This window comes from Capra hircus, chromosome 19 (genome assembly GCF_001704415.2).
Source record: "Capra hircus breed San Clemente chromosome 19, ASM170441v1, whole genome shotgun sequence".
Taxonomy (NCBI): domain Eukaryota; kingdom Metazoa; phylum Chordata; class Mammalia; order Artiodactyla; family Bovidae; genus Capra; species Capra hircus.
The window spans coordinates 27155534-27171628 of NC_030826.1; the positions used below are offsets into that span (position 1 = coordinate 27155534).

Sequence of the window (16095 nt, forward strand, 5' to 3'; positions counted from 1 at the left end):
TCCGTGTATCTGCAGGTTTTGCCTACACGATGTCCAGCAAAGCTGACAAAAAGCGGAAAGTGACTAGCCGGGGAAGCGCCCGCCGGCGAGCTCCCCAGTCTACTCTGGATGCACAGGTCGAGGAGATCACCTTGCCGGCCAGCAGCGAGGTCCAGGCAGAGCCCGAGACCATCAAGGAGAACCCTGGTTGGTACCTGCTGGAGAGAGACATGGAAGCAGAATGTTTGTATTTGAAGAGCGTTTTAGGGTCGTGGAGCAGGTTCTGTGTCTTCTGGGTAAGAAGAAAGGAGTTTAGTTGAATTTCAGGCCGCTGCTAATTCCCTTGTTTGGGGTTTTCCCTCCTGGCCAGTCTTATACTTGTTCTTTCAGTCTTAAAATTTCTCCCCAGTGCACCCAGAGCTCACCAACAAATCTTCTATCCTAGCCTTTTCCTTCTTATTTCAAGTGTTCCTGGTTGCTCCTACACCAGTGAAGAGGGTTTGATCTCTTCCTATCTCACCCTGGGTGGCAAAACAAATAGTGGTTTCCTCTCATTAAGCCCATCACCATGGAGACTCAGCCTGCTTTGCCATCCTTTGAATCCTAAGCCCGACTGAATCTTTCTCCCATCTGTTTAAAGTTGTTGTGTCTCCGCCCTCAGTTTGACAGGGTCTTGGTAGACTAAGGGTGTTCCGGTTCAAGGCCACAGGAAAAGAAGCCTGACATCTAGATTGAGGAAGAAAAGAGTTTAAAGAGTCTGCCTCTTGTGGCTTTGATTTGGGGGGGATTCCTCCATGGTGGGTGAGCTGAGGCCATTAGGGTTGAAAGGTGCTGTCGCTGGGCGGTCCCTTAGAGGGCTGGCCAGTGTAACTATGACTCAGCTACAGATAGCCCTGCCCTTCTACCTGGGGTTTCCCATACTCTTACCACCCTGTCAAGATGGAAAGAAATAGAATCTCTTTTTAACAGGAAAAGGTGAGAGATTAGGCGTGGGCGTGGGAGAAAGGTCCAGGGTACAAAGAGCCTTGCCCTGGGATCTAGACATTAGAAGCGTACAGTTTTTTTTTTTTTCTTTTGAGTTCTTAAAAGCTGTTTAAAGTGGGACTGGCTTCTAGAAGCTGGATACCAGAAGCAGCAGGAGGAAAGAAGGAAGGCAGTGAGGTTCAATTTGGAGAATCCTCTGGGGTGGGAATGGAAGAACTTCTAAATGAAAGCATTAACCCCAAACACCAAGGATCTCTTTAGCTCTAAGCCTTTTAATTGTTTGATGTCAGCTTTCTAGCTGACACTTGATAGAGGTTCAGAGAAGACTTGGGTCTCCAAGGCAGCCCTGAAATGAATATTAATTCCTGTAGTCTTTGGAGTTGGGAGGAATTGAAGCTTGTCCTACTGGAGCCAGAGGGGGCCTACTATGGTCTGAATGTTTGTGTATCTCCCTGCCCAAATTCATATATTATAATTTTAATGCCCAATATGATGGTCTTACTAGGTGGGGCCTTTGGGTGGTGCTTAAATCATGAGGGAACTGTCATGAGTGGGATTCATGCCTTATAAGAAGCGACCCGGAGAGAATCCGTGTTCACTTCCACCATGTGAGGATACATAGAGAGGTCTGCGACCCAGAAGAGGGCCCTCACACCTAAGAGGTGCCAGCCTTGCTGGCACCCTGAACTCGGACCTCAGCCTCCAGAACTTTGACAAATAAATGTCTGCTGCTTAGAAGTAAGGGGGGGAATGGGGAAGCAGTGATAAACTTTGTTTTCTTGCTCTCCAAAATCACTGCAGAAAGTGACTGTAGCCGTGAAATTAAAAGATGCTCCTTGGAAGAAAAGCTATGACAAACCTAGACAGTGTATTAAAAAGTGAAGACATCACTTTGACAAAGGTTCATATAGTCAAAGCTATGGTTTTTCCAGTAGTTATTTACGGATGTGAGAGTTGGGCCATAAAGAAGGCTGAGTGCGGAAGAATTGATGATTTTAAATTGTGGTGCTGGAAAAGGCTCTTGAGTCCCTTGGACTGTAAGGAGACTGTAAACCAGACAATCCTAAAAGGAAACCAACCCTGAATATTCATTGGAAGGATTGATGCTGAAGCTGAAGCTCCAATACTTTGGCTACCTGATGCGAAGAGCTGACTCACTGGAAGAGACCCTGATGCTGGGAAAGATTGAAGGCAAAAGGAAAAAGGGGTGACAGAGGATGAGATGGTTAGATAGCATCACCGACTCAGTGGACATGAATTTGAGCAAATTCCCAGAGATAGAGGAGGACAGAGGTACCTCTTGGGCTACAGTCCCTGGGGTCCCAAAGAGTTGGACATGACTTAGTGACTGAACAGTGACAACAAACTGATATTTTGTTATAGTAGCCTGGAACAGACTAAGACCAGGCCTAAACACTTCTGGGTGAAGGATGGCGGCTTAAAGGGCAGACACCCTTTCGAAGTTCTAGTTGATAGCCATTTCCACTAAGAAAAGAAGGAGAAGTACAGGTTCATAATCTCATATCTATAATTTTAAAAAGCCTTGAGAACTAAAAGTTTTTTTTTTTCCCCTCAGAGTTTGGCTTCCAAACTTATTTGGTGGTAAAATATAACCTAAACTGACTTGAGGTATTTATAGTCTATTTAAGCCACTTAGTATAAATTTTCCTATGTTTTACTGCAGGAATACTAACATGAAAAGTGGAGTGCTGCTCTAGAGCCCCTGGGAGGTGGGTGGGGGTCTCACATACCATACTATATTACAAGTCTAAATGCCGAGATATATGTGATCCTGAGAGTTTTGGATGAGATGGCTGGATGGCATTACCGACTCGATGAACGTGAGTTTGAGTGAACTCCGGGAGTTGGTGATAGACAGGGAGGCCTGGCATGCTGTGATTCATGGGGTTGCAAAGAGTCGGACACAACTGAGCGACTAAACTGAACTGAACTGAAGAGTTTTGGACAAGGGATTGTAGACCCGTATTTCAGGCAAAGAAGAAAAAGTGTAGAGAAAAAGATAATGAACATCCATGTATCCATTACCCAATGTCTAAATTAATTATGATAGCAACAAATGAATCCCTCTGTCCCCTGCCCCTCAAGCCCTTCTCTCCTTCTCCAAAGGTCACTGCTATCCTGAGTTGATGTTTGTCATTCTCAAGCTTGTTTTCTTAAATTTTTAATGCATGTATCTATGACCATCACATATTAGTATCATATTGCATGGTTTAGATTTTATATAAATCGTACTATAGAAGACGAAACCTATTTACTCTTGAGATGGTCTAAGTCTCGTTCTCTCTGCCTCGTTCCTGTCTGCAACCTTGGACGCACTTGGCTTTCTCGAAGGGCCTTGGCTGTCTCGACTACACATCCCTCTCACTCCTGAGCTCCTAGAGTCAGCTGTTCCATCTTCCTCATGATTTCCTTCCTCAACTTCTTTGCTTTACTCCCCTCTTAGGTTTTCTTTCTGGAAGTCTGAGTGTCCTGTTCTCTGAGTGTCCTGTTCCCCAAGGTCTTGTGGTTCCATCTCATCTGTTCCTTCCTCCTTTCAGCCCACAGGAGATGGGAAACCCACCTGTTTTGCTCCAGTCTTCAGTGCGAACAACAGATCATGAGGGAGAGAAACACCCCCTTGACTTTTATGGCATCCAGAGTCGGGGTGGGGGTGCTTGGAGAGGGGCCAATTTCTGAGGGTCTCAGCTTCTCAATGTGGGAAGAGGCTAGGGGAGGAATGGCAGGCCAGAAGCTGAGTGGCTAGAATAACCTTAATACTGACTGCCTTCGTTCCCCTGCCTCCCTCTGCACCCCTGCCAGCTTTTTTTTTAAAGAAAATTAAGATATAATCCACTTACTATAAAGTTCATGTGTTTGGGACTTCACTGGTGGTCCAGTAGTTAAGAGACCACCTTCCAATGTGGAGGACATGGGTTTGATCCCTGGTTGGAGAGCTAAGATCCCATATGCTGCCAGGCAAGCACCACAACTAAGACCTAATGCAGACTAAATACATGTATAAATCAATCAATCAATATTTTTTTAAAATTCATACTTTTAAAGTATATAATTCAGTGATTTTTGCTGTATTCACCAGCCTATGCAACCATCTCCACTATCTAATTTTAGAACATTAAAAAAATTATTTATTTGTCTGCATCAAGTCTTAGTTTCAGCATTCGAGGTCTTTGGTTACTGCGTGTGAACTCTAGTTATAGCACATGGGATCTATTTCCCCAACTAGGGATCCAATGGGGGCCCCCTGTATTGGGAGTTTTAACCACTGGACCACCAGGGAAGTCCCTAATTTTAGAGCATTTTAACTCCTTCACCAAAAGCTGCTTCAGGTACCTTGAGAAACTGGCATCCGATGGCCACTATATCTTTACTTCTATGTTTCATGAGAGCTTAGCCTCTTAACAGTCACTCCCCATTCCCCTTTCCTCCCAGATCCTGGTAACCATTAATCTGGTACTTTCTGTGTCTTTGAATTTGCCTGTTGTGGACATTTTATATAAGTGGAATCATACAATATACTGTCTTTTGTGACTGGCTTCTTTCACTTAATGTTACATTTTCATCCACGTTGTCATATTGTAGCAGACTCTCCTTTTTCATGGCCGATTAATATTCCGCTGCAATTTGTTTATCCATTCATCTTTGGTGGACACTTGGGTTGTTTCTGCCTTTTGGCTGTTGTGAATAGCAGTGCTGTGAACATGCTGCTGCTGCTGCTAAGTCGCTTCATTCGTGTCTGACTCTGTGCGACCCCATAGACATCAGCCCACCAGACTTCCCCGCCCCTGGGATTTTCCAGGCAAGAACACTGGAGTGGGTTGCCATTTCCTTCTCCAATGCATGAAAGTGAAAAGTGAAAGTGAAGTCGCTCAGTCTTGCCCGACTCTTAGCGACCCATGGACTGCAGCCTACCAGACTCCTCTGTCCATGGATTTTCCAGGGAAGGGTACTGGAGTGGGGTGCCATTGCCTTCTCCGGCATTGTGAATGGCTGTGAACATGGGCATACAAATATCTGTTTGAGTCCCTGCTTCCAGTTCTGTTGGGTATACCTAGAATTACTGGATCATATGGTTGCAAAGAGTCGGATACTACTGAGCGACTGAACTGAACTGAACTGACTGATGGTGACTCTATATTTAATTTTTTTTTATATTTAATTTTTAAAGGAATGCTTTCATTTTTGAATTTTCTTCCCAGAGCCAGTATTGGAGCAACCTGAAATACAGAAAGAAGAATTAGAGGAGCGTGAGGTAGATGTGGTAAGTTTGCGTTTTTGTTGAAACAAGTATTCCTCATCAGCAATTGGTGAATCAAAGGATCAGTTGCACAATGGTGTTTGAGGAATTCTCTTCAGTCTGTCGCTTGATACCTTTTCTTTCTACCAGCAGAAACTGGTAGCCTGCTCACTGCAAATCCAGTACACTGAGTAAAGGGCAGAGTTATCTGTGCCCCCTATTCCTCCAGAAGAAGAGAGCTTTCAGGAGGGAACAGGACTCTTTTCAGGCCCTTCCTCGGCTCTCCATCTTGGGTCAAAATGTGGCAAGCTTTATCTGTCGAATGGGTGAACATTTGGACAGGTTGAACAAGCTGGCGGACACTGTCCTAATTTCTAAGACACCCTCTTTCTTCCTGTCCTTTAGCGCTCTCTTTTGGCTGAAAAGTTTACAGAAGCCACTTGAAATACTTTCAGAAATTGACACTCCATGACCCCTACACCTTTATTTTCAAGCTGCATCAGAGCCTGGGGACACCTTCTAACCTGGGTTAGAAGAATAGTGACCTTGAACTTTCTAGAAAGGGAAAGCAAAGTAACAACTACTCATTAAAGAAAAAACTGGAAGGGACAGAAAAGTAAAACAAAGAAAGGGAAAATGAAATTTATGACTAAACACATTCAATGTTAATAATTGAGTATATGTCCTTTCTTTCTGTAGATTTGAGAGTTATTTTGTTTTCTAACAATCTTAACTATACTACACATTATACTTTTTAAATTAGGCTTTTTCACAAAACATTTTATCATTCTTCATGTTATTACATTCTTAAAAAAAAAATACAGGGGATTTCCCTGGAATTACAGTGATTAAGACTCTGTGCTCCCAGTGTAAGGGGAACTAAGCTCCTTAAAAAAGAACCTTAAAAAAAATTTGGGATGCTGTTATTTTTTATCAGAAATGCGTAAATCACAAGACGCCTCTTTTTGGGGGCTGTGCCTCGAGGTTTGTGGGATCTTAGTTCTCAACCAGAGATTGAACCTGGTCCTGGGGAAGTGAAAACGCGGAGTCCTAACCACTGGCGTGTGTGCTATGTCACTTCAGTCCTGTCCAACTCTTTGTGACCCTATGAGCTGTAACATGCCAAGCTCCTTTGTCCATGGTATTCTCCAGGCAAGAATACTGGAGTAGGTTACCATGTCCTCCTCCAGAGGATCTTCCCCACCCAAGGATCAAGCCCACGTTGGCAGGTGGGTTCTTTACCACTAACGCTACCTGGGAAGCCCCCTAACCACCGTATTGCCAGGGAATTCCCTGTAAGCACCATTTTAAATGTTCACACAGTGCTTGATAAGGTATATGTACCGTAGTTAAATCCTTACTCTTGGACATTTTTCCATTTATGATTTTTTTTTGCTTTCATAGTACTGTGATGAATTTTGTAAATAAAACGAACATATTTTGAAATACTTAGTATTTCCTAAAATTAGATTCCTGGATATGGAGTTCCTGAATCAAAGAGTAAAGAACATTTGTAACACCTTTAATACATAATGCCAAACTATTGTTCAAACAAACTGCAGTTTTTGCCCTCATACTAGCAACAAACCCTTTCCAAGCCTGGGTATTAGCAGTTTAGCAGGTTTTTTTTTTCTTTTTTAATAATTATAGGCAATACATGATATACTTTTGCTGTGTTTATTTTTATTTCTTTAATTTCAAGTGAAATTGAATATTTTTCCAATTTTCATTTCCTCTCTCTCTCTCTTTTTAATAGCATGAAATGTTTGTTCATATCCTTAGTGTTCTTCTCACTGGGTCTTCATACATGTCTTTTTAAAAAATTAATTAATTTTAGTTGGAGGGTAATTACTTTACAATATTGTAGTGTTTTTTTCCCATATATTGACATGAATCAGCCATGAGTGTATGTGTGTCCGACATCCTGAACCCTCCTCCCATCTCCCTCCCCATCCCATCCCTCAGGGTTGTCCCAGTGCACCAGCTTTGAGTGCCCTGTTTCATGCATCAAACTTGGACTGGTGATCTGTTTCACATATGCTAATATACATGTTTCAGTGCTATTCTCTCAAATCATCCCGCCCTCATCTTCTCCCCCAGAATCCAAAAGTCTGTTCTTTATATCTGTGTCTCTTTTGCTGTCTTGCATAAGGGTCATCGTTACCATCTTTCTAGATTCCAGATATATGTGTCAATATACTATATCGGTGTTTTTCTTTCTGATTTACTTCACTCTGTATAATAGGCTCCAGGTTCATCCACCTCATTAGAACTGATTAAAATACATTCCTTTTAATAGCTGAGTAATATTCCATTGTGTATATGTACCATAGCTTTCTTATCCATTCATCTGCCAAAGGACATCTAGGTTGCTTCCATGTCCTAGCTATTGTAAATTTTTTAAAAATATATTTATTTATTTGGCTGTGCCAGGTCTTAGTTGTGGCACTTGGAATCTTTAGTTGTGCCATGTGGGACCTAGTTCCCTGACTAGGGATTGAAATCTGGCCCGCTGCATTGAGATCACAGAGTCTTAGTCACTGAACCATCAGGAAAGTTCTTTTATGCATGTCTTTATATATGAAAGATTTTGGATCAGTGGTTAAATTTTCTTGACCTGGAAACTGTAAGCAAAAGGGATTTCTTCTCATCTTCTAGAAGTATGGGGAGGACAGGGTGACTTCTCCAGTTTCCTGAGCCAAGTCTTCATATCCTCTAGCTTTCTTAATGTATTTAATACTGTTCTAAATAATGCTATGTTTTTTCTAGCCACCAATTATGACCGATTTTCCATCCAATTGATTTGTCCTTTGTTGTTTTCCAGTTTTGTCTTTTCCCCTCCCTTTTTCTTTTTTTCTCACTGCTGGGCCAGTTAACTTTTGCCCAGTGTAGTAAATGTATTCCAGTAGTCTGTGGAGGCCACATCATGGAAAAATTGCTCTTCTACCTTTATTCTTTTTCCAGCTTGTAATCCTCTTGCCCCTAATTGCTTAACTGAGGCTAATATCCTACATGTTCCCTTAATTTAGTTTTATTGTGAGGTTGAAGGTTGCTTGATAAGACATTTTTACAACCACAGGCATAAATGAAATATCTCAGAAAGATACTATCCCTTAGTCTTCCTCTATGATCCATTCTATTTTTACTCATAGAGGGAAGAGGATCTTATTGTCTTGTTTCTTCGAAAGCTTGAAACCTATCAGTCAGTTGGTCCTCAGCTTTTTCTTCCGAACCTACCTGCCTCCTCTCACTCCCCATGACTCCCACACATGGCAGTGGAAGGGAGAAGTGACCTACACTGACAGCTGTGCCTGCTCTGGCCCCCTGCTCTCATTCTGCAGAAGCCCCTCTTCCTGTCCCGAGCTGTACTGACAGGACTGGCGGATGCCACGTGGACAGAGGAGCACAGCGCTGTTCTGGAACACTTTGCCCAGGACCCTTCAGAACCCATCCTCACCGTCTTCATCGACCCTTGTATGGGGCTGAAGCTAGACCTGGGAGTGCCTGTGCAGGTGCGTACTCCACCACCCAGACCCCAAGGTGTTCTCCCCACGGGGCTGAGGGTTCCGCAGACCCCAGTCATCTGTATCTAATCTCTCATGCCCAAGGTCTGTTGAGCCTCACAGTGTGTTGGACACCCTGCTTGGCAGCAGAATACAGAGAGAAATGAGGCAGGGTTTTGCTTTTGATGATCTCTTGGTCTAGTAGGGAAGACAGACATATAAAAAATATTTACAATATATTATGATGCCTGGACGAAACTTTATAACAGTCTTATGGGAGCAACTAATGTAGCCCCTGGAATGCTGGCAAGGCCTGGTGATGGAGGAAATACTTGAGTCGGGGATGAAGGGTAAGTAGGATTTCATTGAGGCTGAGTAAGAGCATCCAGGTAAAGAACACTTTATGTGCAAAGAAACGAGGAGTTGGGGAAATGATACTAAAAAGGTGGGTTGGTGTCTGCCTCTGAAGGGCCTTGAATGTTATGCTAAAGAATTTGGCTTTATTCCAGAGGGAACTATTAAAGGCTTTCATGGGTTAGATAGGTAACTAATTCAACAGTGGGGAGGATACAGTAGTGAAAGGTAAACCACAGGTAGGAAAATAGTTAAAAGACAGATGTATAGTAAAGTTAGTGGTAGAATATGGGTGGTGGGTGTACAGGGTATTATTGTAAAATTCTTTTAGTGTTTCTGTATGTTTGAAATTTGGGGAAATAAAATTTTGGAAAAGAAAAAGGCTATTGCCTGGCTTTTATTGGTCCACATACAAAAATTGAAATGATAATGAAGAGTCGCATGGTCCTGCACAATGATGCAATTTATAAAGCTTCCTTATTAAGCAAAGCCCAAAACAGGCTATCTCTTTTTCCTGTATATTGGCAATAATTGGCTATAATGCATCACACAAAAAAATTTCATTCAGAAAAGTAACAAAAATATGCCAAAAACTTAGGATGTATATGAAGGAAAACAACTTTTTTGCAGGCCACAAAAGAAAATTTAATAAATGATGAGCCCTATCCTGTTTCTGAGTGGGAATCTTAATATTATGAAGATCATTCCATCCAAATAAATGTACCATTTTATTATAACTCCAATTGAAGTACCCAGTCCCTAGATTGCTAGTGTAAAGGATTTTTAAAAGTATATCCTGAAAAATAAAATAGCAAAAAAATAAAATGATGAAGAAGGAAAGTGATGAAGGAGACCTGTGAATGAAAATCTTTTATTAAATTACAGTAATTAGGACTGGCCTGGTTGTCCACTGGTTAAGAATCTGCCTGCCAATGCAGAGGACATGGATTCAATCCTTGGTCTGTGAAGATGCTACATACCTGGGGCAACTAAGCCTTGTGTGTCACAACTACTGAGCCCATGTTCTAGAGCCCGGGAACTGCAAATTCTGAGCCCGTGAGCTGTAACTGCTGAGCCCATGTACTACAACTACTGAAGTGGGAGCACCCTAGAGCCCGTGATCTGCAATGAGAGAAGCCACTGCAATAAGAAGCCCGAACACGGAGCAACTGGAGAGTAGCCTCCACTCACTGCAACTAGAGAAAGCCTGGGTATAGCAATGAAGACCTAGTGCAGCCAAAAATAAATAAATAAGAGTAATCAAAACAAAGGTCCGTCTAGTCAAGCCTATGGTTTTTCTAGTAGTCATGTATGGATGTGAGAGCTGGACTATAAAGAAAGCTGAGCACTGAAGAATTGATGCTTTTAAACTGTGGTGTTGGAGAAGACTCTTGAGAGTCCCTTGGACTGCAAGGAGATCCAACCAGTCAATCCTAAAGATCAGTCCTGGGTGTTCACTGGAAGGACTGACGTTGAAGCTGAAACTCCAACACTTTGGCCACCTGATGCGAAGAGCTGACTCATCGGAAAAAAGACCCTGATGCTGGGAAGGATTGGGGGCAGGAGGAGAAGGGGACGATAGAGGATGAGATGGTTGGATGCCATCACCGACTAAATGGACATGGGTTTGGGTAGACTCTGGCAGTTGGTGATGGATACGCAGGCCTGGCATGCTGTGGTTCATGGGGCTGCAAAGAGTCGGACACGACTGAGTGACTGAAGTGAACTGAAAGTAGACCAGGGCAGGAATATGTATTATATAAGCAACAGCAAAGAAGCAGAAATAAATGAAACATATAGGCAAGCATTTTCTACAAAAGTAGCATTTAAAATCTGTGGGGAAAGATGGATTATTCCATGAATAGAATTGGGAAACATGGAAAACAAAGGTTTTCCATTTTAAAAATGTAGATAGCTTGGGCAAGAGGGAAATAGGGAGCTGTTGATCAAAGGGTACAAATTTTCTGTCACTACAATAAAGGCAACAAAAGCAAAAATAAACAAGTGGGACTATATCTAACTAAAAGCTTCTTACACAGCAAAGGAAAATCATCAACAAAATGAAAAGGCAGACTATGAATGGGAGGAAATATTTGCAAATCCTGTATCTGATAAGATATGAATACATGTCCAAAATATACATAAAGAACTCATACAATTTAATAGCGAGAAACAAACAATCTGATTTAAAAATCTGCAGAAGAATTGAAAAGACATTTTTCCGAAGAAGATGTACAAATGGCCAACAGGTACCAGAAAAGGTGCTCAGTGTCACTAATCAGAGAAGTTCAAATCAAAACCACAATGAGGTATCACCTCATGCCTGTTAGAATGGCTGTCGTCAAAAAGACAAGAGATAACAAATATTGATGAAGGTGTGGAGAGAAGGGAACCCTTGTGCACTGGGAATGTAAATTGGTGCAGTTGTGGAAAACAGTATGGAGGTTCCTGAAAAAAAAAACACATTGAACTACCATATGATCTGGCAATTCCACTTCTGAGTATGTATCCAGAGGAAATGAAATCACTCTCAAAGAAATACTGGCACCCCCATGTACATTATAGTACTATTTATAATAGCTAAGATGTGGAATCAGCTTGAGTGTCCATCATTGGATAAGTGGATAAAGAAAATGTATATATGTATATATATATACACACACGCATACCATACATACACACACAATGGAATATCATTCAGCAATGAGAAAGAAAAAATATCTTGCCATTTGCAACAACATAGGTGGCCTTGGAGTTCCCTGGTGGCTCAGATGGTAAAGCATCTGTCTACAATGCGAGAGACCCGGGTTTAATCCCTGGGTCAGGAAGATCCCCTGGAGAAGGAAATGGCAATCCACTCCAGTACTATTGCCTGGAAAATCCCATGGACAGGGGAGCCTGGTAGGCTACAGTCCATGGGGTTGCAAAGAGTCAGACATGACTGAGTGACTTCACTGTCACTTTCAGGTGGCCTTGGAGGGTATTATGCTTAGTGCAATAATACAGAGAAAGACAAATACTGTATGATCTCACTTATATGTGAAATCTGGGGGAAAAAAAACAACACCTCATAGGAACAGAGAACGGCACAGATTGAGAACCAGAGGAGGGAAAAAGAGGACTGATTGGTGGTTACCAGAGTTGGGGGTGAGGGAGTATGGAAAATGGGTGAAGTTGGCCAGAAGGTACAAACTTCCAGTTATAAGTTCTGGGGATGTGATGTACAGTATAGCACGGTGATTCTAATTAACAATAGTGGATTATATATTTGAAAGTTGCTAAGGGAGTAGATTTTTAAAGTTCTGATAAGAAAAAAATTGTAACTATGTAAGCTGATAAATGTTAGCTGGGACTTATTGTGGTAATCATTTTTGCAATAGATATACATATCAAAGCATTACATTGTTTACCTTAAACTAATACAATGTTATGGGTCAATTATATTTCGGTAAGACTAGGGGGAAATGATACAGAATTTCATTTATGCAAGGTTAATAAGTTCTGGAGATCTAATATACAGTGTGGTAACTGTAGTTAATATTACTGTATAATTTGCTAAAGGGTAGATCTTAAGTGTTCTCATTACAAAAAGAAAGGAGAATGGTAACCATATGGAATAATAGATATGTTAATTAGTTTGATTGCAGTGATAATTTCACAATGCACATTTATATCAAAACAGCAAGGAAAGTGAAAGTGGCTCAGTCATGTCCGACTCTTTGCAACCCCATGGACTGTAGCCCACCAGGCTCCTCTGTCTATGGGGATTCTCCAGGCAAGAATACTGGAGTGGGTTGCCATGCCCTCCTCCAGGGGATCTTCCTAACCCAGGGATCGAACCCAGGTCTCCCACATTGCAAGCAGATTCTTTACCAGCTGAGCCACCAGGAAGCCACAAAATAGCAATGTGTACACCTTAAACACAATTTTAATTTGTCAATTATGGTTTGGCAAAGCTGAAAAAAGCCTTTTTCCCATGCCAGCATATATTCTAGGGCTTCCCCAGTGGCTCAGTGGTAAAGAATCTGCCTGCTAATGCAGTAGACACAGTTTGATCCCTGGTCCAGGAAGATCCCACATGCCAAGGAGCAACTAAGCCAAGGTGCCACAACTACTGAGCCTGTGCTGCACAGTAAGATAAGTCAGCGCAGTGAGAAGCCAATGCACCGCAACTAGAGAAAGGCCCCTGCTCGCCACAAGTAGAGAAAAACCCTCGCAGCAGTGAAGACCCAGCGCAGCCCAAAGGAAATAAATTCTACATAGATCACGGATTTAATTGTATTCTAGGTCAAGATGGACTGTTGAAAAACTTCCTTAAGAAGTTATTTCTTTTGAATACTTGGAACAATAGCAAAAAGTAAAGCCAGAAAAACAAACAAACAAAAGCAAGCACCCAAGAGTAAACAAACTAGGAAAGAAGCAAAATCTGATCTAATAAACTTTGAAAGTGGGCACCAATGAAAGGTCTGTGCACTGATTTAAGGAAACCGTTCTCCCTGCAGGAATGGTGGACACCCCTCCTCACCACCACCAGCAGTGAAATGGAGTGAACCTCAGAATATTTAACAAAATCTGAAAAGAGAGAAAGAGCCTATGCATTTTAACAAAGATTTTACACTGTTTTAAATTGGTCTTAACTACCTACTCATCCCCTCACGCTATTATTTTAATCTAGAGAAAAGTGAATGGAATGTAAAATACCCAGTCATTTCACTTTAATTTCAAGGGGGAAATCAAAGTGGGCTTTCACAGTGGGACGTCAGGAAGTCACCCACAGTACTTGAAAGCAGAAGGAATGAATTCAGAGAGCGGAGCAAGCATGAGGCAAGTGAAAAGGAATTGCAGGGCAACTACAAGCATACTACATCAGGGGAGAAAGACAGCAGAACAAAGCATGCACATGAGGAAAATGTAACTGAACAGAAGGCAGTTTTTCACACCAGCATCATGTTTCAATACGACTTAATAAGAATTTAATTTTTTAAAAAGCTGAGCAACGAAACAATAAAATGTGAGAATGAAATAAAAGAGTGAATGCAGATTTTTGAAATAAATAAAGCAGCATGTTTACATGTTAAAACTAGTAGGTTAGAAACAGCAAGGGACTGAATAACTATTGCTGAAAATATGAATGGACATAGAACAGAGGCTTGAGATAATTACAGTGTAGGGAAAAGAAAAAACCAATGACAATACAATTAGAAGTTGATAGACGTGAAAGACAGACACAGGTAATCTAACATAGGGAGCCAGCTAACTAAACAAAATATAAATTTTAAAATAGAATACAGAGAATTTCCCTGAACTGCTGAAGGAACTGAATGGGGGAACTGAAAGGACATACTTTATTCCACAAAAATTTGTTACATAATGTTTAATGTCAACACATGTCTTAGTTAAGCTGCTTACATTCAGGGAAATTAATTATTTGGAAACATCACCTATGTGGTATTCCTGCCAAGAATATTTAACTTGGATCTAGTAATGAGGAAACAATCCGATAAATTAAAATTAAGGGACATTTGGAAAATCAACTGGCCCGGAGTATTAGAAATATCACTGTCATGAAAGAAAGAAACCTTGTGTGATCTGAATTGGATCCTGGGTGGGAAGAAAGCAGCTGTAAATGACATTATTTGGACCACTGGGAAAATTTGAATGTGAACGATGTATTATGTAAAGTATTAAATGAAGTTCAATTTTCTGAGTGTGATAATTAGTTTGGGGAGTGTTGGTGAATATCCTCACTTTTAGGAGCCATATGCTGAAGTATGTAAGGGTGTAGTTTTATAACGTCTGCTACAATTCTGAAATGGCTCAGCAGAGCGATAGAGGATGAGAGACAGAGATGGCGAGAGAAGAGAGTGCAGTCATGCACACATATGGCAAAATGTTAACAATTAGTGGATCTAGATGAAGGGATGTCCAAATAATAGTATAACAAAAATTGGGAAGTGATAAGAAAATGAGAGAAAGTATGAGGATGCATGCCCATGTTCCTACCTTTCAAAGCGGTGAGTCAGTTGAAGTTAAAATGGAAAGGTAATGAGAAAACTAACCTTTGTTTTTTAGCTACTTGGCTTGCGAGACCTTAGTTGCCTGACCAGGGGTTGAACCTGGGCCAACAGCAATGGCAGGGCTAAGTTCTAACCACTGGACCACCAGGGAATCCTGGAGAAAACTAACCTCTTAATATTTTTCATAATCTTTCTTATAACCTTAGAAAGGAGTCTTTTAGGAAGAAATCTCTCTTACACCTAAAGAAACATCTATTTGGAGCTCAACAATTTATCAGTGTCTTTTTATTCCATTAAATTCAATACTTTTAATTAAAAATAGCATGATCTTATTTTGAAATAATTTTTTATTTTTCTGTATATATATCTACAAGAGATGTCTAGAATAATATTTTCTCTAATGATAATGATTAGTGTCTACATGGTGGAATTTTAATGACATTTAAATTTTTATTGTGTACTTTTCTGCATTGTTTCAGATATTTATAATTAACATAATTTTAATAAAAATAATAGTTGTTAATCTTTTAAAAAAATAAATACAAAATGCCAAAATTTAATTCTGGGTAATGGGAAGATGAATGATTATGAATTTCTTCTTTGTACTTTATTTTCAGTTTTTAAAGTTAAATAAATTATAAAGAGTAGTTACAAAAGCACTAAAGAAAAAAACAGTGAAATTGTTCTTAGAGTAGGAATGACTTTTCTAACCATGTAGAAGTCAGAAACTAAGAAGTTTTAACAACATGAAAGCTATACATTTTTGAATGTAAACAACAATAAAAACTCAGCATAAACAAAACTGCAGGATAAATGAAAAATTAGGGGAGGGACTTCCCTGGAAGTCCATCTCCTTTCTGCTTTTCCTGTATCCTTTTCATTCCATTTATCTATCCATCTGTCATTTATGGAGCATCTAGTATGTCCCAGTCACTGCTAGGTTCTGGAGAGAATACACAGTCTTTACCCTCAAGGAGTACTCTCTGTATTTCCTCCACAACCC

The 16095-nt window shown here is 40.8% G+C and overlaps 1 protein-coding gene across 1 annotated transcript in view; it reads left to right on the forward strand.

Moving 5' to 3' along the window:
- Window positions 1–16095, forward strand: part of DNAH2 (dynein axonemal heavy chain 2) — a 102743-nt gene continuing 86648 nt past the window's right edge. The window contains exons 1-3 of the mRNA XM_018064595.1: window positions 1–186; window positions 5181–5242; window positions 8560–8730. Of these exons, the coding sequence (XP_017920084.1) occupies window positions 30–186; window positions 5181–5242; window positions 8560–8730 (390 nt within the window). The 5' untranslated portion in view covers window positions 1–29. The remainder of the gene's footprint in view (window positions 187–5180; window positions 5243–8559; window positions 8731–16095) is intronic.